The sequence below is a fragment of the Terrapene carolina genome, unplaced genomic scaffold (genome assembly GCF_002925995.2).
Source record: "Terrapene carolina triunguis isolate 2854851 unplaced genomic scaffold, T_m_triunguis-2.0 Scaffold641, whole genome shotgun sequence".
Classification (NCBI taxonomy): Eukaryota; Metazoa; Chordata; order Testudines; family Emydidae; genus Terrapene; species Terrapene triunguis.
The window spans coordinates 250,270-263,634 of NW_020664992.1; the positions used below are offsets into that span (position 1 = coordinate 250,270).

Sequence of the window (13,365 nt, forward strand, 5' to 3'; positions counted from 1 at the left end):
GACCGGTCAGCGCCCATCACATGCTAAGAGGAGCCGCGGTCAGCTCAGCCCTGGGATGGGAGACCTCCAAGCAAGCTGCGAGAAGGGCCTGGAGCAATCCAGTAGGGGGCGCTCTCCTGACTCCGCAAGGAACCGATGCACCAACATGGTGCTACCATGTAAAGCAGAGCTCCTGCTTTCTCTCAGCTACTAAAGATGCCCCGGCACATCCCCCGTGGAGCAATGCTGACAGCTGCTACATTTCACCCCAGAGGTGGCTGCATTTCAGGGGTGCCCAAGTAGCCCTTACCGACATCTCAGTGGGGTTTATAGACGTCCCATCCCTCCGTAAAGTGCTTGGATATGCTCAGATGAAAGGCAAACATTCCATCAGGTGGCTAATCAGCGCTTTAAAGAGCGAGTGTCAACACCAGAATATATCCGTCGGGGGCTGTACGTTTTCTTTTAATAGCTGAAAACTTTACACTGTAGTCACAGAACTAAAATGCTAGACTTACAAAGTTCAGCACTCTTAGAAAGAGCTCCTGCTGTAAAGCATTCTCCGCCTCTTTAAGTTCTCAAACCCAGACAGAACTACGCAAAACCTACTCTAGACCCTGGTGAGCTTCGGTTTTAGAAACAAAAATACAGCATATGAGGGAGGGAGGGAGGGGTCTCTTTGAACCAGGTTCCTTTGAGGACGTGTGAATGGGGGGAACAGAGAAAATGGCCGTAAGAGGCAGATGGAAGTCTCGGGGTGGGGAGGCTCAGGCACGGAAGTGGCTGGTGGATGGCGAAGGGCGTGAGGGGTGCTCAGGGCACGGGTGGATTTGCTCGCATTTGCCAGTGCCAACAGCTCCAGAGGGAACTGATGAGCAGGTCTGCTCTTGCAAGGTGCTCAGGGACCTGGCAGGATCGCTGCCCAACCCTGGTCTCCTTTCAGCGAGCTGCTCTGCCGCGGGAGGTGACCGGAGGAGCCCTGCCAATTCATAAAGCAACAGAGAGGAGTTTATTTCAACCCACGACTTCCAGCAGAACGCAATCCCCAACCCACGAGCTGCGAGGCGAAGCAGGGTCAGACGCTATCACGTTTAACTCGCGCCCCACCCCCGCGGCTGGGTTTATTTCCAACCCTGGGGTTTATGAGCAATTCAGCAACAACGTCTGCTGGAATTGGTGAACACCCCCCTCCCGGATTCAGATGGTCCTAGGAATGCGCCACCCTCTCCCTGGGGGGTGACTGGAACAGGGATGCTCTCAAGGCCACCATAGAGACGGTTTCCTAGAGTCTAGGTTGTGTTGCCCCCTTTTAAAGCAACAGGGCTGAGTTTACAAATGAGCCCGAATCCTATTTGGGATTTAACCATTTCATCACCAGCAAAGCCGCCCCAGGGCCATTCCCCCGAGGAGAGGCTGCCAGACAGACCCAGCCTTTCTGCCAGCTCTGGGGGAGGCACTGTCCCCAGGGTCTCGCTTCCCTGATACTCCCGGGCTTCCCTGGGCTCAGGCAGAATCTCTACTAGACAGCAGCAAGCCAGGGGACCCAAGCTCCCACCCTACAGCCTCCAGTCTGGTGTGTCCTGTCAGTGAAATGATACTGCCATAGCCAGGCGATAGACTGAGTTCCTGAACTCGCAGGGCTACGGAGGGGCAGGTATTCGGGCAAAGATACAAGTGACGGGCAAAGGCTCGGAGGTTACCGTACCCTTCGAATCATGTGGCATTAAAGCCCTTCATCCCTGAATTCTGCTGCCTTGTGGAAGACCACGTGTGATGCTAGGGGTTAAGGGAAATCCAGGTCACTTGCCTGCAGGGTGGAAAGCCCGTCCCCTAAAAGGCCTCTCCCACAGGGGAGAGAGGTTTCCAAGGGTTTCCGTTCAATTCTCTCCCTTCTCGGTTCCAGTCTCCCCAAAGGACGGAGCCCTTCCGCCTGCCGGGGGCAGCTCCGAACAGCCCGGACCCATGGCGGTACGTGGGGCCCTTTGTGGGCGGTTAGTGTGGCATGGCTGTTATCCTCATGCTCTGCGATGCGATGGGGTACGTCACCATGGGCGTGGTGGCGTGGCTCATGGTGATACCTCCCAGCGGCTGTGCCATTGAAACTGCCACAGGCGCCACCGAAACCGCCACGGGCGCCATGGAGACCGGAGGAGCCATGCCCTGGGCGATGGTCTGAGCCAGAGCAGCCGAGAGCGGGGTGATTTCAGGGTTCATGGGGGGTGCTGCGTTGGTGGGGGGCGCTGCCTGCGCTCCGGCCGGAGCCACCAAATCCTGTTGGGTGACGGGCCGTGGCTGAAGGGCCTGGCTGCTGAGCGTGGTGTGGGTCTGGGCGATGCTGTGGTTATAATTGGTGACAGTGCCCACTGTCGGGGCCAGGGTCTGCTCAGTGGCCGTGGCGGTGGAGCTGAGAGTCATGACTTTGGCCTGGTTCCGGAACTGGGCATTCTGCTCCAGCAGCACCTCGTTGGTCGCCAGCAGGTTGTTGACCTGCTTCTTGAGGTCCTCCACGCGCTTGCGCAGCATGATGTTCTCCTCTTCCAGGAGCCGGTACTCCACCGTGCGCGGGCTGGTGAAGCTGTACTCGTAGGTTTCGAAGTGCAGCCCGTCCACCCGCCTGCGCTTCAGCACTGGGTCGTGGTCGTCGTAGCGGTCAGGGTCGTACATGACGTCGTAGGGGTCGTAGCGGCGCACGGTGGTGGCGATGCCGGGGTCCCGGGCTGCGATGACCCGGGCGTCGTACTCGTATTCCCGCTGCAAGTGCTGGAACTTGCACTTGGCTCCCCGCTGGCAGTCGCCCTTCAGGAAGTCCCTGCATATCGGCACCTCCTCCTTGCTGTTCGGCAGGTCCGCCGGGGAGAGGCCCAGCCCAGCCGCCACCTTCTGGCGCAGGCGCAGGGGCAGCTCCCCCGTCTTCTTGTAATAGTCCTCGTCCTCCTTGGTGCCGTGGATGAAGCGGCAGTTGAGGCGCACGCACTCCTTGTTCTGGAAGTCGTGGCAGAAGATGAATTCGTTCTTGCGCACGCCCAGGTTGGTGACCTCGCTGATGTCGGGGTGCCGGAAGCGGCAGCGCTTGCCGCGCTTGCAGACGTTGCGCAGGAAGTCGCGGCAGATGTCGTCGGAGTTGGCGCCCGCCTCGTCGCTGCTACTGCCATTGTTGTAGTTGTCGCGGTCGGGCATTTTTCCACCCACACCCTCCCCTCCTGGTGGCGGGAGCTCGAGCAACTGCAAAAAAGGAGAGGAGGTTGGGAGTGAGAAAACAAGGCGGGGAGGGGGGAACTGGGGGATCCTCACTGAAACGGAGGAACTGTTCTGCTGTAGCTGGCAGGGAAATATCTTCCCTGAGGTATTACAGCAAGGCGCCGGCCTCTGCTGTGGTTCAGGTTAGGACCAGCTTTCAGGAGAACATTGGACTCTTAGTGCTGCAAAAGTCGCATGGCTACCCAGGCTGTCTTGAAATGTGCTATGCCTCATGGGGATACTGGGTAGGGTTAGCGAGCCAAATTTGAAGCCATTTGACCAAGGGGTTCCTGAGATACAGGCCCCAGCCCCCCAAACAATCAGAACCCCTCAACTTTGAGAGAAGCGATCAACTTTTTTTTGCACAGACCTTGTTATACTGGTTACAGCACATGAGCCAGCTCGACACTCCGAACTTTGCCTGGACTGAGAACCAGCCAGCTCACTGCATAGAAACCAAGAGGCTCAGACTCCTTCCGCTACAAACCAACATCCACAACTCTAGGGGTCCAAATGCATTTAACATCCGACTGTCTTTTGACCCCACCAGACCCTTCAACAGAGACCGCCTGTTCAAAAAGGCTCAGCTTTACCTGTAAGATCCAAAATCTTCAAAGTCACCCCAGGCCGGATCACAGCTAGAGGAGCTGACTTGATTTGAGATCAAAGTCCTAATGAAATTAAAAAATAATCAAAACAAGCTAGTAGTCGCCGATTTTCTATTAGTCAAGTCCAAGGCGGATGGGGCCAATTTCACAGCTCTCTATCTGACGTTAGACAGGATTAGGGCCCAAATCATAATCCCAACTATACATATAAAATGATGGGGTCTAAATTAGCTGTTGCCACTCAAGAAAGAGAACTTGGAGTCATTGTGGAGAGTTCTCTGAAACCATCCACTCAATGTGCAGCGGCAGTCAAAAAATCTAACAGAATGTTGGGAATCATTAAGAAAGTGATAGATAATAAGACAGAAAATCTTGTATTTCCTCTATATAAATCCATGGTACACCCACACCTTGAATACTGTGTGCAGATGTGGTCGCCCCATCTCAAAAAAAAAGATATATTGGAATTGGAAAACGTTCAGAAAAGGGCAACAAAAATTATTAGGGGTATGGAATGGCTGCCATACGAGGAGAGATTAATCAGACTGGGACTTTTCAGCTTGGAAAAGAGACGACTAAGTGGGGATATGATAGAGGTCTATAAAATCATGACTCGTGTGGAGAAAGTAAATAAGGAAGTGTTCTTTACTCCTTCTCATAACACAAGAACTAGGGGCCACCAAATGAAATTAATAGGCAGCAGGTTTAAAACAAATAAAAGGAAGTATTTTTTCACACAACGCAGTCAACCTGTAGAACTCCTTGCCAGAGGATGTTGTGAAGGCCAGGACTATAACAGGGTTCAAAAAAGAACTACCTAAATTCATGGAGGATAGGTCCATCAATGGCTATTAGCCAGGATGGGCAGGGATGGTGTCCCTATCCTCTGTTTGCCAGAAGCTGGGAATGGGCGGCAGGGGATGGATCACGTGATGATTCCCTGTTCTGTTCATTCCCTCTGGGGCCCCTGGCACTGGCCGCTGTTGGAAGACAGGATACTGGGCTAGATGGACCTTTGGTCTGACACAGTCTGGCCGTTCTTATGTTCTTAAATCAAGACGGCAGCTACTTTTATTTTAAATCACACCCGCCCAGCAGGGTATGTGGCATCGCCTTGCTGCCACACAGCTTAGTGTCAGATACCCAGGTGTGTATCTTTCCAGCACGTGAGGTACAGCAGCAGGTGGGAGCGCTTGTCTGAACTCTCTATCCTGAATTGTATACATCTGAAGGGTAGGGGAAGTCTGTCGTCACATATGGTCCCATCCAGAGGCAGAGAGTAAATTTTCTATGGCAGGGCCATTGTTGAATGTAGAGCAGCTGGCGCAACGGGGTTGGGATCAGGGCTCTCAGCGCTACGGCAATACAAATAATAAATAACGTTCTACCTGGCTGACCTTGTAAATCAAGGCGGTAGAGCAAAAGCTGCGTATGCGGCCATCCAAAGGCAAAGGCTAATAAACCCTCAGCCTTTTGGCCTAGGACTGGAAGGGACCTCTTGGGCCAGAGTCCAGTCCCCTGCTATGGTATCATACGATCCTATTCATAAAGTTCCTTAATGGAAAACGGAAGGAAGTGCAAAAGCTGGTTCCTAACTGGGCTCGCTGGGGAACCTGCGCTCACTTTACCAGAGGCTGGAGGGAAAAGCCCTCTGCGTTTTAAACCCTCCCAGGCAGAGTAAATCCGCCCCCTAGAGTTACTTGGGGAGAGAGGCCGCCAGGGCTGTGCGACCCACACGACCGGCTCGTGAAACGTGAGCCGGGGTCAGCGGCGAGTCCCTGAGCGCCGGGCCGGGAACCCAGGAGTCCTGCGCCCCCCACGCACGGAGCGGGGCGGGGTTCGGCCCACCTGGGCCGCGCCACAGCAGGGGGGTTTCGGGGGCCACAGACACGCCCCGTGCGGGGGGGGGGCAGACCCTGGCCAGGCCGGGGGGGGGGGGGGCCGGCCCGGGGGGAACCCCCCCCCCCCCCCCGCGGCTTGGGCCAGGGGACCGGCCCAGGGGCTCAGTGGAGGAGGGGGAGCCCGAGGGGGTGCGGGGGGTTAGTGGGACCCAGAGCCCGGAGGAAGGGCCCCCCCGCACCCCAGACCCGCCCGGGCCCCTGCTCGGGGCGGCCTCTCGCTCACCGGCCGCGTCCTCCTCCAGCCGCCACAAAGAGCGGCCCCTTCCGCCCTCCAGCGGAACTACTCTATGGTCCTTCCGGCCGCCGGCCGGAAGCGGAGGCCTCCCGGCATGCAGCGCGCGCGGCCAGTGGGAGGGTTACCATAGCGACAAAGCCCTGCTGCCTATGGTAGCGCCCCCGTAGCTTTAACTCCGGGGGGAGACCCCGCCCTATTAGGTGGCGGTGGGCGGGGCATGACATCACAGGGAACACCATGTCGTCTCCAGCCAATAGCAGCACCGTGGCACCCACACTGGTTGTCATAGCTACCTGGGCCACAGCACCTTGCCCTGAGGGACCCCTGCACAACAGGGTCCTGCCCCACTGCCCCATCCTGGGGCCCCCGCAGGCAACCAGCTCAACCCCGGAGCCCCCTCCCCCCGTTCCCGCACTGCGTTAACACCTAGACTGGGGCACGGCTGTTCCAGCTCAGGGTTACATTGAACAGTTTGAGGTCACCTGGAGTTGCCCTTGATGGGGGGCATCTTAATCCTACCCCTGGGAAAGCCCCCCCACCTCCATCCCAGCTGGGCAGCTTGCACAAGACTCAAATCACCCACCTGGGCATGGTGCCTAGGCTAAACTCTTCAGGACACAACAAGAAAAAGTACCGGGTCTCTATCCTGAGCTAAAGAGGGCCTCTGTTACAAAGCTAGGTCCGTGTACTGTGCCAGCCCTCATGACTAGCTGAGCGAGGAGGGGTTGGCAGAGGATTATCCACCATCCAGTTTTCAGTGTTTATATTTTCAGCATATTCATGATTACAGCATTAACCCCTGGAAAAGAGGGTAAAGCGCTCTTACGTCTTCAGTGAAGGGTGCTATAAATTTGAGTTCATTTCCTTGAAGTTCCAATCAAAGGGCAGGTAGCCTTTTGGGAAATTATTACCCTTAATGCAAGTAGTTACACCATTCACGTCTCAATACACCATAGACATCTTGTGCCACCCACTTCATCGGGGGAAGGTAACTTGTGGATAAGCCCGACACAATGCAGAAATGTAATGCTCTGCCACTTGTCAGACATTCTATCCATGCTCTCAGTACAAGAACCAACACTTTTATACTAGGAAGTCACTGTTCAGGGACCAGTGTGAACCCAGCACTGTTAATTCTGAAGGCTACACCTGCATAAAAAAATGTACCAGGGTATATGTGCACTGTGCATCACACACTTGTACAACTCACAGCAGTGTTGCATTGTGGCCTGGACATTTGAACACTTTCCCCAGTCACATCTTCAGCAAAAGTGATTTATAGATTCCGTGGATTCTTCTTCTCCGCCAGGCCATGCAACTGTGTGTATGGGGAAAAGTCCCAGAAAGCCAGCCAGAAGAGGGCTGAATGATGCAGGTCAAGTATCTTTAAAGGTCAAGTTACATAACATGCATAGAGATCACACAGATTCTGTTTTAAAATCAACTCTTTAAAATGCAACATTAAGAAAAAACATGCTGAATTCCCAACCAAACCAGGGTTTATTTATTGTATACCTGCTACATTCAACTACAAAGACCAGAACCAGTCCAGAACGTCAAAGCTCAGGGCTATCACCCATACGGATGAGACCTTCATTCTTAAGATGGAAAACTCTTAAAGACTGGTAGGAAAGCACTTCTGCAACACCAGGAAGTAGTTGTGTCTGGAGGTCTGCATCCCAAGCTCCAACGTTTCTTTGCTCTGCTTTGCAGCCTCAGTAGCAGCAGAGAAGACATCTACTTAGACCTCTGCCTCATCTTTCTCCTTTTGCGCTTCAGCCTGAGAAAGACAATTTTACCCCATCAGACAAAGCTATCAGACATTCCACAGCAGGCAGCCAACCTGCTTAAATGGACTTTGAATGAGTCATTACCAGGCCAAACACCTTTTGTGTAAGAACAAGCATGTCCCTAGTTTTCAAACAAAGTTACAATGTGCAGTTTTTAAAGAGAATGACAACCCCACAATGTCCGCCACCTAACTGCTGCCTTGTCCTAGTGCACAAGAACCCAAAGTGAAATGACCAGAAACCCATTTCATTGCCCACAGAAATATGGACAGAAGACCAACAAGGACAGTCCCCCTTCAGTAGAGAGGCTAGCTCTAGTACTAAGGACAGTTCGAAATGGGGAAAGCAGAGGGCTAGACTTAAGCCTATTCCTGCTGGCCTTTCCAGAGTTTTAAACTGAAGTTTCAGACCTTATTTAAAAGCAGAGCAGAAAACTAAACCGCTAAATACAGTAACAAACGCATGTTTACTCTGTTTGGAAAAGGAACTTTGCATCTTTGCTACAGTGTTTTAATGGCTTCTTTTAAACACATACCATCAGGAGAGACTTGTGTAAACCCGATGTACTAACTCCTGCAATAAATTTGGCCCCACGTCATCCTTACCTGCCATGCCTAACACAGAGCAGCTTGTTACACCAAAACTGGAAAATGCCAGAGGAGACAGGCAGTTTTAGCTCTGAGCTGGCCTGGCTGCTCTTATACTTACACAGCACTGCCAGATGAGCTAAGAAATATTCACTGGAAATAAAATAGGTTTAGTTCTGCAGAACCCACCCCACACACACAAGAAAAGCAGTGTTTACAATGATGCAATCTATTTCGAGGTTTAGAATGGCATACACCACAAAGCACTTCCCATGCATCAATGTGTATCTCTCTTCACTCCCCACCCTGAAGTAGCCTTATCACCATTTTACAGATGAGAAACGGAGGCACAAAACTTACTCAAGGTCATACAACCACATGTGCCGTAGAAACAGGAATTTACCCCAAATCCACCTACAGAACTTTACCCCCTACACCCTCCTGCTTGTCTTGTCAGTTTAGCCTGCAAACTCTTTAGGGGCAAGGCCAGGGTCTGACTGAGTATTTACAGCATCTAGCACAATGGGCTCCCAATTTCAGTTGAGGCCTCTAGACATGACAGAAATAAATGGATTTTAACGGTCATCCATTAGCCTGAGGGATGTGGGATGCAGTGCTAACATTAACACACGCAACACGTTTTTCCCCACTCCCTATTTACCAAGTCTCACCACCCATCTTAGCCAGGCACCTTACTCCATTGCTAGAGGGCCCAGCACACAAGATGTAAATAGTTTGCATGACTTTTATAAAATCTACATCTATTAGCATAACAACCTGTGGGGCAAGCCTGGTAAGTCACCAGGCCCAGCAAGACAAAACAAGAGCTCACATACCTGCGCATACGTTTCTTTCGCCACTAGAGGAAAGAGGAGGGAAAACACAAGAGTCAGCAGCATATTAACAGCAGGCTCAGCCTCCACCCACCACAGGTCTCCATGCCCCCCGTTACCCGCCGCGCTGAGCAGACGGTGCCCGAGGGGGAATGAAGGCAGCAAACCTCACCCCCCCGCGTGGATTTCTATGGGGCGTTACTGCGGGGTGCTACGGAACAAGGGGGCCAGGCAGCGCTGAACCCGCCTTCCCCATCGCCCCCAGGCCGGAGGGCGCCGCTCCCCCCGATGCCAACCAAGTGGGGTGCCCAGGGGGTGCAGCAGCTCGCAGCCCCGAGCCCAGCGCCTGCCCCACGTGCGCGCAGGGCGCCACAGGCCGGTGCCTCCCACGCGCATGGAGCGCCCGGTGCACAGGGCTTGGGGCGGGGGGGGCGCCCCCTGCAGCACGAGCATAGGGGACCCCCCCGCAGCCGGGGACCCCCGCGAGCGCCGGGCGCTGCGCAGTTACCCCCCTACCCCTGCAAGGCCCCGCCCCCGGCACTGGAGGGGAAGAGCGGCCCGAGGCCTAGGAACCCCCAGCCCCATAACCCCGCTTCGTCCCGCCGGGTCAGGCCCAGCCCCAACCCCACACCAGGCCCCGGCCCGCTCCCGCTCCCGCCCCCCCCAACCCCACACCAGGCCCCGGCCCGCTCCCGCCCCCCCAGCCCCACACCAGGCCCCGGCCCGCTCCCGCCCCCCCCAGCCCCAGCCCCACACCAGGCCCCGGCCCCACCCACCTTCGCTCTCATGGCGGCCCGGGCTCAGCGCCCGCGGATGGCGGCGGATGGCAGCAGGAGCCTCCGGCCTCCGACAAAATGGCGGCGACAACAGCCGAGAGAGAGCGGCCCCACGCCGCCCGCCCCCTTTTATAGGCCAGTTCCGGAAGCGGGTGGGCGGAGCGGTAGCGTCACGGGGGAGCCGCGCGCGCGCCCCCCCTCTTCGCGGAGCATGACGGGAGGTGTAGTTTCTCCCGCCCCCGGGGCAGCACGGGAGGTGTAGTTTTCTCCCTCCCGACCCGCCTCCATTTTGAATACAAATCCTCAGAGCTGAGTCCAGGGCGGGGGGGGGGGCGCCACGTCCGCGGGGGGCGGGGGGCGGGGGGGGGCCGGGGGGGGGGGTGCAAGGCCCAATCCCCCCCCCCCCGGGGTCACTTCCCCCCGACACACAGTGCACGTGCCCAAGTGTTGGGTGTGCAACACCAAGGGCCCAACACGTGCAAGAGCACCTGCGCGTGTTAACACGAGAACGGCCGTACGGCTCAGACTGGCTCAGACCAAGGGTCCATCCAGCCCAGTGTCCTGTATGCCCACAGCAGCCAGCGCCAGGTACCCCAGAGGGAGTGAACAGAGCAGGAAATCACCAAGTGATCCATCCCCATCGCCCATTCCCAGCTTCTGGCAAACAGAGGTCAGGGACCCCATCCCTGCCCAGTAGCCATTGATGGACCTATCCTCCATGAACTTATCTAGCTCTTTCTGAACACTCTTATAGTCTTGGCCTTCACAAGACCCTCTGGCAAGGAGTTCCACAGGTTGACTGTGCATTGTGTGAAATACTTCCTTTTGTTTGTTTTAAACCTGCTGCCTTTTAATTTAATCGTGTGACCCCTAGTTCTTGTATTATGAGTAAATAACACTCCCTTATTTACTTTCTCCACACCAGTCATGATTGTATAGACTCTATCATATCTCCCCTGAGTTATCTCTGTTCCAAGCGGAGAAGTCCCAGTTTTATTAATCTCTCCTCATACGGAAGCCGTTCCATACCCCTAGTCATTTTTGTTTGCCCCTTTCTGAACCTTTTCGACTGTATGTTTTTTGAGATGGGGCAACATCTGCACACAGTATTCAAGGTGTGAGCATCCCATGGATTTATATAGAGGCAATATAATATTTTCTGTCTTATCTATCCCTTTCCTAATGATTCCCAACATTTTGTTCGCTTTTTTGACAGCCACTGCAGTGACTCCAAGATCTCCTTCTTGAGTGGTAACAGCTCATTCAGACCCCATCATTTGATATGTAGAGTTGGGATGATGTTTTCCAATGTGCATTGCTTTGCATTTATCATCACTGAATTTCATCTGCCACAAGCAAAGGGCATCCACGTGCAGGTGCGGGGCATAGGGGCCCCCTCTCCGCCAATCCACAGCATTATTACAGCCTCAGATACAGGGCCTGGCTCTGTAGCTCCCACTCCCCCAGCTCCCACATTTAGCCCTGCAGGCCCTACTTCGAGCCCTGGAGCATTGTGCAAGATGGTGGCCTGACCAACGTACCCTGGCCTCACTGCTGGACAAAGAGGAGACTGCACCAGCATGCCGTGGAGAGCAGGCTGCCCTACTGGCCAACCTCCCCAGGGCCACCTGCAGAAAGAGGGGAGCTGCTAACGCAGAGCAGACTCCTATCCTCTGCGGATTGGGCCCCGACGGAGCCCTGGACCACGCATCCCGAGGGTTACGTTTGCAGAGGCGAATGCACCCACTCTACCCCAGCTCCAGCTCAGGCAGAAGGGGAGATGCAGAGGAACGCAAGGCAGTAGCTTGGTCCAAGAGAATTAGAAACTAACCCGAGGCTGACAAGAGGGAGGAAGGGGGCCCCCCAAATGGCTGCATTGTCTGTCTCAATAGAGTGAAATGGGAGGGGGCCAATGATCATGTTGGAGCTGGCCCCAACGTTCTCTCTCCGATCCCACGTTGCAGTGATCACAGCGACCAAACATGGCTTTCAGCTGCTCCCCCACCCAGCCTATTCGCCAGATTTGGCTCCCCCAGACTTCTGCCTGTCCCCCACGTTGAAGGAAGACCTTGGTGGGAAGCATTTCAATGATAATAATGAGACGACCGCAGCAGTCAAGGAGTTTCTGAACAAGGACTCCGACAAGCTGGGTGAAGCCAAAATGGACCAAGTGCATTGATGTCCAGGGAGATTACAGCGAATAAACCACTGCAATCTCTCCACCCCCCCACTCAGTCTAGAAACTTTCTGAGCCCCTCCTACAGGAGTGCCCCAAGAGGCCATTTGGAGCAGCCTTCCTCTGACTTTCTAGGTACCTGCCATGAAGCCGGTGGGCGAGAACACACAACAGGCCAACGCTGGACCTCACCTTTGTAGATTTTCAGTATCAACACCTAGCGTAGCTGGAACAGCGGGAACGGTCAACAAGCTCCTGCCAATTCACCGCTTTGCCTGGCAAAAAGCAGCACCATTGACTTGGTTACATCTCATGCTATTTAAAAAGGCAAAACATGTCTACACCATTCTCCCCTCCCACTCCCCTCCCCCAGCCCTCAAACACCACAGCTCACAGGACAGCATCGAAAACAGTGCAATGTCCTTCCATTTGTGAATCTCCAAGCCCTTTACAAACTGCCCTCGAACCTCCCAGCCACCCATGGAGATACGGCATTAGACCTATTTTAGGAGTGGGGAAACAGACTTGCCCGACCCACGTCACAGCGAGGGAGAGCCAGGGATACACCCCACAACTCCCCGTCAAACTCAGGCCGGCCAATTTACTACCCGAGACATGGCAACAGCTGCTCCCTGAGGGCCACAGCAGTACAGTGACAGTAGCAGAAGTAAGGACCTGCAGCTGAGTTGCACAGCTGTTCTGAGGCATTTGTGCCACAACTCACCCCCACTGATTGTGGAGCATTAGGGTCAAGTAACTGCTGCTGCCAGATGGGGCTTGGAACAGCCTTACAAGGCAGGTGAAGATCCGAGTGACCCTACTCAGATTGACCTCAGGGATATGCAGTGTAAAAATCCCCAGCATAGGGCCGCTTGCTTTCTCCACCCCCGCTTCTGTGGATGCTTTAACCTCGCACAGTGAATGGGACCCAGGGACTGAGCACTTACTGTACCAGAATGTAAAGGACAACCTAGTAACCGTTCTGGCACTAGGATCAGACAGCACCAGAGGGTCAGTTTCTCATGCTAGACGTCCCACGCACTGAATACGCCCTCAGGGATTCCTTTGCCTCACGCCTGTGGTACAGCCAGGCTGGCGGACCCGCACCAGAAGCTATGGTGCTAAAATGACCTGATGACTTTCGCATTGGAATTTGCAATGCCCCAACTCCCTCGGACTAACCCCAGCAGCGTGAACTAGGCCCTTCGTCCTTCCAAAGGCGGGAAGGGGAGTTTCACGCCCG

General features: G+C 54.7%; 1 protein-coding gene and 1 long non-coding RNA gene across 2 annotated transcripts; both read right to left on the reverse strand.

Annotated features, from left to right (window-relative positions):
• Nucleotides 1-438: 438 nt before the first annotated feature.
• On the reverse strand, nt 439-3,895 carry ZC3H10 (zinc finger CCCH-type containing 10). The gene is made up of 2 exons (XM_026659640.2): nt 3,810-3,895; nt 439-3,201 (listed from the first exon to the last, which is right to left on the reverse strand). Exon 2 carries the CDS (start codon nt 3,154-3,156, stop codon nt 1,972-1,974), a length of 1,185 nt encoding a protein of 394 aa, XP_026515425.1. The 5' UTR covers nt 3,157-3,201; nt 3,810-3,895; the 3' UTR covers nt 439-1,971.
• Nucleotides 3,896-7,437: 3,542 nt separating this feature from the next.
• On the reverse strand, nt 7,438-10,054 carry LOC112110916. Its single transcript, XR_003370184.2, has 3 exons — nt 9,947-10,054; nt 9,174-9,196; nt 7,438-7,740 (listed from the first exon to the last, which is right to left on the reverse strand). It is a non-coding gene; the product is annotated as an uncharacterized LOC112110916 (long non-coding RNA).
• Nucleotides 10,055-13,365: the final 3,311 nt, after the last annotated feature.

Excerpts from the sequence above, each read along its gene's own strand:
- ZC3H10 (XM_026659640.2), bottom strand. The coding sequence starts at position 3,156 with ATGCCCGACCGCGACAACTACAACAATGGCAGTAGCAGCGACGAGGCG.